We start from the raw sequence: 12,841 nt of genomic DNA, 5'->3' as shown, positions 1-12,841 counted from the left end.
GCAACGGCCCTGTAGCCGCCAGCCTTGTCCGCTCTCCCGTGTAACAAAGCTGCGGTGGCGAAAGATCAGGCGACGAGGCAATGCTTCTTGCTAAGTCAGCGGCCGCGAAGGAGGCCCCCCAGGTGGACGAAAGAGGCCGCCAGACTCGACTTGATAGAAGTACCGCAGAGCCTCAGGGAGTACAAAAAGCCGGTTAGCCTCGTGGTTGGTGATCCTTCTCTTCTTCATTATTGGTTGTGGCTGGCGGCATTCTCTGTTGCACATCATGGCGAATCAGACGGTCCTCGATACCATAACACTTGAGACCATCCCGAAGTCGTGGCAGAGCGACTGCATTGCCCAGCTGAACTCGACCGCCTACGACTGGACGCATGGCTTGGTCGGCGGTCATGGACAGGCATTGTCGGGACTGACGAATGCGACTTGGGGTATCACCATCGAGACATGTGAGAAGTATTGCAACCATATCAAGATCCCATTCGTACATCACCATTCCGTCTGAACTGCCAGCTCGCCGATGATGACTTTTTAAAGGTCTTCGACTTCCAGTCATTCTCATCGTCGATGACGAACTACTTCCTGCCATGGCTTGCTCTGACAGCCCAGCTCCCCTTCGAGACCGGAGACTTCCTCACCAATGCCATGGCATTCTGCATGGCTGTCGGTAGTCCAGCGCTGGTCACCTTCTCGCTCTCCATTACCATACTCAACCGCTACTGGGTTCGAAAAGAGTTCGACGATCTGCAGACGAAAGCCCGCAGTCCCACTGTGCGCTCGCGGTACGAGATCTTCTCTGATCGTGTGCAGGCCTGCCGATTGATTCTCCAGGAGGCTCAACAGGTACCTCTGCGAGTCTGCCAGTCGAGAGGATACTTCAGCAGCCTCATCGTACTGCCTGAAAACGCCGCTTGGTGGGAGCGAGTCGAAAGGCGTCTCAAAAGCACACGGCGGAACGTCACCGCATCGCTGGTGGCCCAGATGGCATTCGCTGGCATAGCGTACCTGTTCACTGTGATCGCTTCCTTCCAGGCCGATCTTGGTGATCCTGCAACAGCACTTCAGATTGCATCGGGTAGTATTTGGATATGGTTGGTATGTTGAGCTGCCACTATGCCCAAGCGCAAGGAACATCACGCTGATAAGCAGCAGATTCCAATAATTGCTGGGTACGTGAATTGCAATACCGCATCTCAACCACCCTTCCCTTTCTCGTTGGCTTGAGCAGTCCGCTAACCTTGAGTAACAGCTGGATCACTGTTGGGACGCAATACAGCCACCACTCTATCGAGGACGCCTTGAGGGCGGAGCCCGCCTTCCGTGCTCTCCAGCCACCTGTGCAGCACGGCGCCGAGCTGTCGGATCCCGACGAGCAAGCAGGCTTAGTGGTGCAACCAGGACTCAACCCTCTGCCGCACAATCACCAGACAGCGCATGGCGGATTTGACGTCGCAGACATCAGGCGGCTGGAGCTGCCTACTTGGCTTGGCGCCGAGGTTGGCGGCGACGAACGCCTCAAAGGCCCCATCTTCAATTATGCAAGATTGTAAGTCAGGCTGGTTGATCGGCAAGGTTCTTCAGAGAAGCATCAAGCGCGATGCGGCGCTATGAGACCTTCTCAACTCCCCTTGAGGGTCCACATCACATGCTGACTCTGTATGTTGTTTTAGATTCACCTGGTGGCAATTGGCGTCCTCGATCGATCATGCCCTCTTCGAGACCATGGAGAACGTCACCCGGGGCGTGATATGCGCTCGGACTCCTCCGCCGACCTTGCCAGGCAAATGGACAGCAGAATCACACCTCAGAGGAGACAGTGGAGAAGTCGCCACCTACTGTAATTTGAACATCAACAGCTCTATCCTGGCCTACCCCGAGTGGTCCACGATCCCCTCAAAAGTCTACAAGCGCATCTTCGAAGCGATGTTCGTCGCGCTGTTCCTGCAGTGGGGCACGACTGGCGCTTCGATTATGATCGCATACCTAACGCCCACCACTGGTTTGGGCTGCAGATCCGGCTCGTATCTGCTCTATGGCGTCCTCGGCACCTCCAGCTGGCTTCTCCTCTTGGTGTCGATGCTGCTCTCGCATGAGGTCATGCTTCGGTACCAGATAGAGCACCACAACAACCCCACGACAGACTTCCGCCGCCACCCGGATCCAGGAGCCAGGACGTACGTTCGGACATGGAGCCATAGCACGCTTTGTGGGTTGGCCGTCGTCCTGCGAGTCTTTGGCAAGTTCCTGGCTATTGCCAACACGCTCTTCCTCCTTGCGACTTCGTTGATGGAATTTGTCGGAGGCTTTAACAATTGCTGGTGCATGGGCAATTGGATTGGCAGTAAGTGTTTACCCCTCGGTTTCAAAGTGTTTGATCAGCACACTAACAGGTTGTGCATAGTGGGCAACGAAGGATGGATCGTGCTCTTCAAAGGCGCCGATGCTCTGAGCGCTGCGGCTTCGTTACCTTGGGGAGGCGGACTTGCATTGGCGCTTCTTGTGTGCTTCCTCTCTTACACGTTCTTCTTCTTTGGCTCTTTGAAGACGGATGATGATCAATTCAGCAAGAAGATCTTGACGATCCTAGTCAGATGGTGTCTCGGAATGGGAATTTAGCAGAGAGCAGCCGTTGGGAACATGCCACAATGCGGTGTGTAGTATCAACAACCTTGTCATTATGGTTGCTCATGCCGTCAGGTATATTTTAATAAATGTCCAAGAACGATTTTCCTGACAGTTGGCGCTGTACCCGGGATAGATTTAAGGTTAGATGGTTGCTCTGGCGACAATCAGGTCTTGGCGGCAGTGACAAGTGACAAACGAGCCCGCCTCGGCCGCATCACATCAACCACACACATCAAAGGATCTACAACACACATTACATCCTTTCTCGCTCTTCGCACACTGCGTATCACTTACTTTTGAGGCGCACGACAATTGGAAAGACATACCATCACATCCGTAGCAAGATGACTTGAAGAAGTCCCCGCATCATCAACAAAACATTCCAACCAGGTCGCATTCCACTCGCTACCAGCCCAATGGCCTACCCTCATTCTCCCGACAGCTACGGTCCGCCGCCGGGCTACACCACCCCGACCAAGAGCCGCGCGCACAATGGCTCGACGATGCGCCTGCTGCCGAACGACGACGAGGACCAGAACAACAACGGCCGACCCTCCATCTCGTCTGAAGGCGGCTCGCCAAATGGCTCTCCCTACGATGTCTTTGCGCGCGCACGACAGAGACTATCGAATCCAGATGTACCGCAACAAGAACCACTGCCTCCGCCGGCGGTGAACGATAGCGACATAAGCAGTCTGCTGCGGGAGGTCGAGAGCTCTCTGGGAAAAGATCAGCCTTCAGGCGGTCGCGCAAAGACAACAAAGGTGCGCTTCAAGTACAAGGGTGAGGACAGAAGCGAGCCCCTTCCAACCGCAGGACCACCACCGCCGCCACGACCAGTTTCGCCAGCGCGGTCATACCAGCCATCAGTGGCCTCAAGGCCGATCTCAAGAGCGCCGTCTGTCCTCGATACTGCACCAGCAATGCATCCTCCTGTAGGCGATGCGCCGCCATATGCGCCTCCATACCGGCCTTCTTCAAGAGGCTCGTCATCGCCAGTACGGCCATGGTCACCATCACGAAGCTCGACTGAGTACCCCCGTCCGCCCGCATCGCATGTGCCTTTTGAGCCGGCAGACCTGAACGGTAGTCCGCGTCCAGGAACACCATCCCAGCAGTACACTGGTTCACCAAAGCGTCCGTTACCACCAGCGCCGCTGTTCGCTGGGGGCCGGCCACTGTCATCTGAGGTCGACCGAGATGCGCCAGAAGCCACAGCAATATCGATTGACGATGATGAGGATGAAGATCCGTTCGGTCCAGCAAACGACGATACAACACCACAAAGGCCGCCGCTCAGACCACATGACAGCTTCGCATCTACTTCGACATTCACTGATGATCTGTACGACGAGAAGGGCGATGAACTGAACGGTCCAGCGCCTGAAGGCAAGCAAGAACGTCGAGGAGCGCGAACGGCGCAGATGGCGAAGAAAGAGGTTCGACTGATCAACGGCGAGCTCATCCTGGAGTGCAAGATCCCGACCATCCTGTACTCATTCCTGCCTCGACGAGACGATGTGGAGTTCACGCACATGCGGTATACTGCCGTGACCTGTGACCCAGACGACTTTGTCGACCGCGGATACAAGCTACGACAGAACATTGGGTACTCTGCCAGGGAAACAGAACTGCTCATCTGCATCACCATGTACAACGAGAACGAAATCGACTTCACGCGCACCATGCACGGCGTCATGCGCAACATCTCCCACTTCTGCAGCAGGGCCAAGTCGCGAACTTGGGGCAAAGACGGCTGGCAGAAGATCGTCGTCTGCATCATCTCCGACGGTCGAGGCAAAGTGCATCCCCGGACGCTGGACGCATTGGCGGCAATGGGCTGCTACCAATCCGGCATCGCGAAAAACGTCGTCAACCAGCGCGAAGTGACTGGCCACGTTTACGAGTATACGACTCAGGTATCGCTCGACTCCGATCTCAAATTTAAGGGGGCTGAGAAAGGGATTGTGCCGTGCCAGATGATCTTTTGCTTGAAGGAAAAGAATGCGAAGAAGCTGAACAGCCATCGATGGTTCTTTAATGCTTTTGGGAGAGCGCTTAACCCGAATGTGTGCATCTTGCTTGATGTTGGAACGAAGCCTGGCGATGACTCGCTATATCACTTGTGGAAGGCGTTCGATCGTGACTCCCAAGTCGCAGGCGCTGCTGGGGAGATTAAGGCGGCGAAGGGACGAGCATGGCTTCAGCTGCTGAACCCGCTGGTGGCGTCTCAGAACTTCGAGTACAAGATGTCGAATATTCTGGACAAGCCGTTGGAGTCTGTGTTTGGATACATTACGGTCTTGCCTGGAGCACTCAGCGCATACCGATACCACGCTTTGCAGAACGACGAGACTGGACATGGACCTCTCAGCCAATACTTCAAAGGCGAAACGCTCCATGGCCAAGATGCCGACGTCTTCACCGCCAACATGTACCTCGCTGAAGATCGTATCCTCTGCTGGGAGCTCGTCGCCAAACGCAACGAGCAATGGGTCCTGAAATACGTCAAGTCCGCGACCGGCGAGACAGACGTCCCAGATGCCATCCCCGAATTCATCTCCCAGCGCCGCCGTTGGCTCAACGGTGCCTTCTTCGCCGCCGTCTACTCCCTGCTCCACTTCAAGCAAGTCTGGACCACCGACCACACCATCGGCCGCAAGATTCTGCTGCACATCGAATTCATCTACCAATTCGTGCAGCTCCTGTTCACCTTCTTCTCGCTCGGCAACTTCTACCTGACCTTCTACTTCATCGCCGGCTCCCTCTCGGACCCGAAAGTCGACCCCTTCGGCCACAACATCGGGCTCTACATCTTCATCCTGCTGCGCTATACCTGCGTCCTGCTCATCATGATGCAGTTCATCCTCTCCATGGGCAACCGGCCGCAGGGCGCGTACAAGATGTTCCTCGGCTCCCTCATCACCTTCGGCATCATCATGTTCTACAACACCTTCGCCGCCCTCTTCATCGTCATCAAGCAGCTGCAGCCCCAACACGGCAAGGACGCCGACCTGACCATCGGCAACAACGTCTTCACCAACCTCATCGTCTCCACCTTATCGACCGTCGGACTCTACTTCCTCATGTCCTTCCTCTACCTCGACCCGTGGCACATGTTCACCTCATCAGCGCAGTACTTCGCCCTTTTGCCATCCTACGTCTGCACGCTCCAAGTCTACGCCTTCTGCAACGCTCACGACGTCTCCTGGGGCACCAAGGGCGACAACGTCCTCAAAACCGACCTGGGCATCGCCAAGATCTCCAAAAACGGCACCGTCGAGATCGAAATGCCCAGCGAACAACTCGACATCGACTCCGGCTACGACGAAGCGCTGCGCAACTTGCGGGATCGCGTGGAAGTGGCGAAGCCTGGTGTCAGCGAGTCCCAGCAGCAGGAAGACTACTACCGCGCCGTGCGCACGTACGTCGTCATCGTGTGGATGTCGGCGAACGCCTTGCTCGCCATGATCGTGAGCGAGATCTACGACAGCACGAACGTGGGGGACAATTTCTACCTCAAATTCATCCTCTGGACCGTCGCTGGGTTGGCTCTGTTTAGGGCTTGCGGGAGCTGTGCTTTCGGGGTGATTAATATCGTGCATTCGATTATGGAGGGCAAGATGAAGGTGTTGAATGGGAAGGCGGGGTCGAGTTGGGGCGGGAGTAGTGGGAAAGGTGGGAAGAGCGTGGTTAGTGGGAGTAGTGGGAGTTCGAGGTGGACGGGGTGGGTGAGTGAGGGGACCGGGTGGGTGAGTGGGAAGATGAGTAGTTTGGCACCGAGTTCGATTGGGAGTAGCTTTGGGAAGTGATCAAGAAAAGGTGTGAGGAGTGGCGTTTGGGGTGATGGATGGGTATTGGATGTCATGAGCGATGTGTATGGGATGGTGTTTGGGCAATGCGACTGCGAAGTGCGATTGGGTACGCACGGCCTTGATTAGAGAGTACAGTAGTATCTGTAACATACATTAAAAGTCTGATTGAACTGCCGACGTATCTCACAACCAGTCGCTAGACCTAGACACATGTGGCGCTGTCTCTTATCTACCAATGTGTACATGATTCACACTCGATGACATGCACTTGATGCTCGAGAAGATCTCTGAGGCCCAGAAGAATTGTGCTCGTGTCCGGATGGTCAGGCCCAGACCTGGGAACGGCGACATCTGTGTGTCCCAGTTACTCTGCACGAAATCTCCGTGCTCTTTGCCACAATCCTTAGGAACCTTGTGCCCAGGTTCGACCACTTCTTTCAGTGTTGTGCCTTGAAAGATCGGGTGAGACGAGGTGTCGTGTTCATCACTGGATATTATCATGCTGGTGCACTTCAACCGTCACAGCGTACACTGTCCGTCCATGTACGAAGTCGCGAGCAGCCGACGCTTCCACAACAGTGTCCGAGTCGACCTCCAACCATGTCCGGAGTGTAGTCCCCTTGTCGCCAAGGATTCTTCTTGCGACATCTCTTTGGAAATGCTCGTCGTCGGCTTTGCTGTCGTCCCACCATTCAATAGAAGAAGGGCAGAATAGGTGCATGAGCAACCCCATCGTACCGGCCTCCATTCCTATGGCCAAGCCCACTCGATCGGGCTCTGTATGCGCACTAACGCTTTTCCATATGATGTAGCCGTGCGGAGTGAAGGGAAGAAAACAATTATGAAGGCCAGCGAATTCTCCCCAGGAAGTGATGGGCGCCACCATCGTTCTCGCCAGACTCTGGCTAAGGCAGATGACAACCACGTAGCCGCAGGCCCACGCTGGCTCGCGTAGCCGTCCGGGTCGCCACGTGACTAAGTCGTCATCTAGAGCATGCCGAAGGATTAAAATTTCACTCGTCGCGACTGTCGTGGCTTTGTCCAGCCAGAGGAATTCCAAATGCTCCCCGCTTCGGGCAACATTACTTGTAAATCTGCTAGATCCGAACCGGTCTGGTGTAAGCAAGAGCGCGGCCGGTTTCAAGGACAAAACAACGGCGAGCCCGGGGCTGGAGTAGCATCCCAAGACGCCGTATATCGAGCCTTCGGCCCGATGGCCATCACGTTGCACCACACGCAATCTCATCTCGAGCCCTGCGTTGCCAAGTCGGTATGAGCCCATATATTGAGGTCCCTCTCGCTGATGGATGTCTTTCTTGAATTGTGCCGGAGAAGATGCTAGTAGATCGTTACTGTGCTCGCCCGGTCGTGGTGTCCAGCAGAAAATGGAATGGTCGATCGTCGTCGCAATGATCTCCTCCTGTAGACGCTGAAAAGCCTTTTCTCCTTCGCCGTACAGCAGCGCCATGTCGACGTCAAACAGACCGATTAAGCAATACGCTCGGTCCTCCACCCGTGTTGTTTTTCGATCACCTGCCCATGACATCTTCGTGGCGACGCTCGAAGTCTTCAGGATCCCTCGCTGAAGGACCAACGTATCGATGCCGGTCGTCTCGGCAATTTCGAAGTGCAGGTCAGCTTTTGTGCCCAAATCAGTCCAGCCGGCGCCAAAAACCTCATGTTTTTCGGGGCGATGAGTTCTTGGAGGGTCTAACCTCGAGTAAACCAGCGGCTCCGACTGAAGGGGACGAGCGTTGCGTTTCCAGACACGCCCCTGCCTGTATAGTGGGTTTTCTCCGGGTATTTCGGGGGCTCCACGTCGCTGAGAAATGCATAACAGACCTCAGCCCTGTGATACCACCGATACATGGACCTGATAGCTTCGCCCAGCTCAGCGTCAATATCCTTATTGATGCAGCTGTGCCATCTATCAGTTGGAGAGCTAGAAGCCTTGCGGGTAGAGACTTACCACGTATCAACCCAGGCGTAAGCATTGCCATCTTCAAGAGCCTGCCGACACGTTTGCTGTATCTTCCAGTAGCCCTTCATGCCAGGTCCTCTGTCCTGCCGGAGGTCCTGGAAGCTAACCTCTTCCTCGCCCCAGGTATGTGAGAGAATGGCATATTGTTTCTGTCTCTCGTCGATCATGCACAAGCTGGATTGTCGACACGTCCAGGAGCCACATTGTGGAAATGGATGGTCATCACCTGTGGCCAGCCAGGCCCGCGCAGGGTAGTGGAAGGGATGAAGAGACTGCTGTGACCCAAAGTACAATAAGCAAAAGGACACTGGCTTTCGACACGTCGTGTGTTGTTCGGGCTCGCGCAGAGGTCCTCCGGTAGACTAGGATTTTATCTCCACAGTGAGGATGGTGGACCAGCTCGACAAGAGACGTATGGGGTTTGTAGCCTCCAGTCGAGCACGAGTGGTAGCACAGCCTCGCCGTGCCAGCTTTGCCGCCAGCCTCGCCGTGCAGCATTGCAGCTTGTACCTTACCGCCCAACTACGCCTCATCGTATCGCACGACCTCGCCAAACGCCGACACCACATCGGCCAGCGTATAAACCGCTTCAGCGCGCGGCAAGGTAGACGTCTTCACCCAGCCATTACTCCACGGAGCGTCAGAGCCTTGTGGTACTCCACGCTGAATCGCAGAAGACCAGGCGGAGATAGCCGCCGCCCTTGTGTCAAACCGGCCATGGCGCGTGTAGCTTCGGGGTACGAGGTATATACATGTAGATCGAGGACTGTGCCGTCTACATGTCGACATATGCGGCTACTTCATCCCACAAGGTTGGTCAAAATGAGTTGTTTCGGAGAGTGGAAGGAGGGGTGAGGTGAGCTGAAGTCGGCGCGCACGTCCCGACGACTCAACTTTGATTTTGGCAAACACGACCACGGCCAAGGTCCCAGAGAATGCCACGAGACATCAACGTTCGACATGATAATCCTTTCACTACCAATACGAAGCCACTCAACCAAAAAGACATGAAGAATGCTCAAACATGAGAATCGAACAGCGCCTCGCGGCAAATAATACGAGCCATATAACCACCCAATCCACCCTCCTCCGGAATCATCAACGCCTCCCCTAGTAGTCCGTCAAGAAACATGCTTGCCATTCCGTTCTCATCCCATCGCACATCCATTGCCCATCTCTCATGACAAACGGCGTCGCGTACCCAAACCCAAAGCCCTCCCGTCCCGGAAAAACCAGCCCAGGAGCGTCACAAAACGCCAGCGACGCCCATTACCCAACCCCCAACCTCGACAAAAAGCACGTAAAGCCACCACTCAAAACCACGCGCATCCCAGTCCCACGGTTCAATCCCTCACCGCCGCCCTAACAGCCAGCGTCAACTTCTCATTCCTCTCCACCGCCGCCCCCAAATCCTCATCGTCCTCCAACCGATAATACTCCCCATCATTCTCATCCCGATACTCCATCTCCAGCTCCTCCATATCTCCCTCCTGCTCGCTGCCCTTATACTCCAGTCGCCGTCTCTCGACGATCTTCTGGTACAGCTGATCGTAGTTGAATTGCCCTCTCGGAGGCATACGGATGACGACGCAGGTGTCGCGGTCGAACCAGGCTTTCACTTTCACCTGGGCGGTGGACGCAGGGCCGGGGTTGCCGGAGGCGACGGAGGGGTTGGAGGGTTGGGGCGTGAGGGTTTGTTGGTGGGATTGGGTGGTGTAGGTTGAGGGGGAGCGGTAGTGGGATTGGGCTTGCGAGGAGGGTTGGCGCTGGTGTTGGGAGTAGCCGTTGGAGGCCTGGGAGGGGTTGTGTTGGTGGGGTTGGCGCTGTTGTTGCTGGTAGCCGCCGTTTTGGTAGGAGCTTTGCGAGGCTGCCGAGTAGCGATTCTGTTGTTGAGCGGGTTGGGCGTGGCGTTCGAAGTCGTCGGCGTTCTCGTCGACTTCGTAGTCGCCTGGACGAGGGGCGAAGAAGTTACGCACAATGGAAGAGCAGGTGATGTGTTGCTGTAATCTCAGCAGATCTCGCAGGTACTCGTCCAGGTTCGTCCGGCGGCCTTCGGTGATGTTGTCTGTCACAAACTTGACCGGTCCTGGCATATATGGAAGTATCCTTGGCTTCCCAGGCACAGTCCCAGCCTCCTCCGGAAATGCGTTGATGAGATTGATCTGTAGTTCGTAAAAGTCCTCGTATATCCTCGATAGATCCCAATGCGTGCCGTTGGAGAGCTGACACTGCACTACGAAGTGGAACTTCTCATCCACATACCTGTAGCTCGGTACAGATGCCATTTCCGGCGCGAAAAGGTTCTGCGCTTGCTGTTGCTGCAGATTATAGGCGTTGCTCGGTGTCCTCTCATGGCTGTAGCTGCCGTGATGCTGCGATCGATTGCTCAAGCTCATCCGGTCCATGCTCTGTTGCATATCCTGGCTACTGCTCGACACCGTCCCGAGCGGTATACTCGTATTCTTATACTCCGCCGCCATCTTCTTCCACTCTTCCACCCGCGGTATCCCCGCCTTCCTAACCGCCTCCACCGGATCTGGCACCGCCTGCCCCGTCGTCATATCCCGAATCTCAATAAACGACACCGGAATCAAGCCCGGCCCGCCCAACCTCGTAATCGGCTTCGCAACGAACCACTCCGGATTACTCTGTGCAATCACAATAATCGCCTCCCCCTCCTTCGCATCCAGCTCGTCCGGCCGCTCCGACACGAAATCATACGACACAATCCCGTAAACCCCACCCGCATTCTTCCCCACGCTCTTACTCGCCCTGTGCCCTGGCATCGCCATCTCCGCCGGCACGCTCGTGCGCGGCGGAGCGTGACCTATCTGCGAAGGAGGCGTGGACCGCTGCTCCGCGTACCCAGAATCGTGCGTCTTGCTCGCCGAGCTCGTCGAGTCCCCGCTATCCCGCACCGTCTTGCCCACGTTCTCAAAGTACTTGACCGGCACCAGCCCGCGCTCGTTTTTGAGTGGATTGCACGCCTCGTACCAGTCCGGGTCCTTCTCGCGGCTCACGACGTGCAGGAAGTCGCCGGTGGAGAAGGAGAGGTAGATGGGCGGTTCGGCGGGCGCGTCGTAGTCGTAGAGTGCTTTGATGACCTGGTCGCGCAAGTGTGTCAGTCACTGTGCTCTTCCGTGCGACCGCGCAGGGCTTTCGCGGCAATGCGACTCACCTTCTTCGGCGGCTCAATGGCTATAGCATCCTTCTGTGGTATGGAGATCTGCACCGGTTTCGCCGAGTCGTGCTTCTCGCTCTTCACCGAGCGCCGGAACTGTTGTCGCGCGCGATTGTCAGTATACAGCGCTTCAAACTCTACTCCCGCCACTGCGTTGGAGGGGGAGAGGAGGAGGATCGGCGCACCTTCATGCCTGCGACTTCAAAGTAGTGCGACAGCCTCGAATCAACCTAATACGCCGAGTCGCAGGAGTAGAGAATCCTTGGGGTATCACAATATAACGAGCGTCGCAGATGGTGTCGCAGTTGGGGTTTGGAGTGGAAATGAGGTCTTGAGGTTGCAAAAGCGACGCTTCCGGCAAGCCCTGCTTCTTCCAATTCGCTTTGCTGCTGCGCCCGCCGTCCGTCGCGGGTAGGAGAGGCTGAAGCTGAAGGGAGATATCAAGTTTTCCTCACAAACACAATCTCAAGAAGAAGACTGGCAGCGAAGGGCTACCCCGGTCACTTGTTCGTGTTGAATGATGCCCGGCCGGGATACGATGGAAATTGCCAACGACTCGTCGCGATCGCAGATCTGCTGACTGCACGATTTGCGGCGTGCGTAACAAAGGATCTGTTCACGTTGGCTCTTTGAAGACTCTGCAACGACCGTCTATAGTATATCCTCGCAACGATAGGAGGTACCTCCCTTTCACCCTCCGTCACACCTCCTTCCCTCCACCCCCAAATCGACCGATCGCAACAGCACCAAGCAGCCTTCAAAATCTGACAACAAACGGCGCCGCCCTACCTACCGGCGCAGCTCCGTAGTATATGCACCGCGATTCACGTTGCCCACACGCTTCCCTCTCTCCCCGCCGCCTCTTATTCGCTTGTTTCCAGCAGCACAGACTCGGCTTCGGGTCCGACAGCATGGTTCCCGGATCCTTGAACACATCGCTGTCTTCGACTACTGTCGGCGTAAAAGAAACGAGGAAGGAAACCACGCGAGATGGAAGATTCGATTGCTTCAGCCCAGCTGTCGGGCTACTGTAGGATAGCGGAGACGCTGTCGTACCTGCAATTTATGGGGATCGATCACGTGTGGCAGCGAGATCGTGAAAGGCTTGGGTGAAGTGACGTTCAGCTGCATGCACACAGTGTGCGACATGTGATAGCCTCACTCGCCGCCGGTGTCGCTGTAACACTAACAGAAGGGCTAGGAGGGTACGCCGCCTCAACGTTGGTGGATTCTACTCCTCTC

General features: G+C 55.8%; 4 protein-coding genes across 4 annotated transcripts; 2 read left to right on the top strand and 2 right to left on the bottom strand.

The window, feature by feature from the left end:
* Positions 1-265: 265 nt before the first annotated feature.
* Positions 266-2,613, top strand: LTR77_010803 (uncharacterized protein; the record flags this gene model as incomplete). The annotated part of the gene is made up of 6 exons (XM_064808020.1): positions 266-481; positions 535-1,092; positions 1,147-1,166; positions 1,247-1,543; positions 1,668-2,338; positions 2,399-2,613. 6 exons carry the CDS (start codon positions 266-268, stop codon positions 2,611-2,613), a joined length of 1,977 nt encoding a protein of 658 aa, XP_064653742.1.
* Positions 2,614-3,038: 425 nt separating this feature from the next.
* On the top strand, positions 3,039-6,434 carry CHS2 (Chitin synthase, class 2; the record flags this gene model as incomplete). Its single annotated transcript, XM_064808019.1, has 1 exon — positions 3,039-6,434. One exon carries the CDS (start codon positions 3,039-3,041, stop codon positions 6,432-6,434), a length of 3,396 nt encoding a protein of 1,131 aa, XP_064653741.1.
* A 487-nt stretch (positions 6,435-6,921) lies between these two features.
* On the bottom strand, positions 6,922-8,585 carry LTR77_010801 (uncharacterized protein; the record flags this gene model as incomplete). Its single annotated transcript, XM_064808018.1, has 3 exons — positions 6,922-8,259; positions 8,280-8,355; positions 8,407-8,585. The coding sequence occupies 3 exons, from the start codon at positions 8,583-8,585 to the stop codon at positions 6,922-6,924; spliced, it is 1,593 nt and encodes a 530-aa protein (XP_064653740.1).
* A 1,176-nt stretch (positions 8,586-9,761) lies between these two features.
* On the bottom strand, positions 9,762-11,790 carry BEM1 (bud emergence protein 1; the record flags this gene model as incomplete). Its single annotated transcript, XM_064808017.1, has 3 exons — positions 9,762-11,522; positions 11,597-11,695; positions 11,785-11,790. 3 exons carry the CDS (start codon positions 11,788-11,790, stop codon positions 9,762-9,764), a joined length of 1,866 nt encoding a protein of 621 aa, XP_064653739.1.
* Positions 11,791-12,841: the final 1,051 nt, after the last annotated feature.

The sequence above is a fragment of the Saxophila tyrrhenica genome (genome assembly GCF_035928015.1).
Source record: "Saxophila tyrrhenica strain CCFEE 5935 chromosome Unknown scaffold_27, whole genome shotgun sequence".
In the NCBI taxonomy this organism is placed as follows: domain Eukaryota; kingdom Fungi; phylum Ascomycota; class Dothideomycetes; order Mycosphaerellales; family Extremaceae; genus Saxophila; species Saxophila tyrrhenica.
This window is presented reverse-complemented; position numbering and strand designations above follow the sequence as displayed.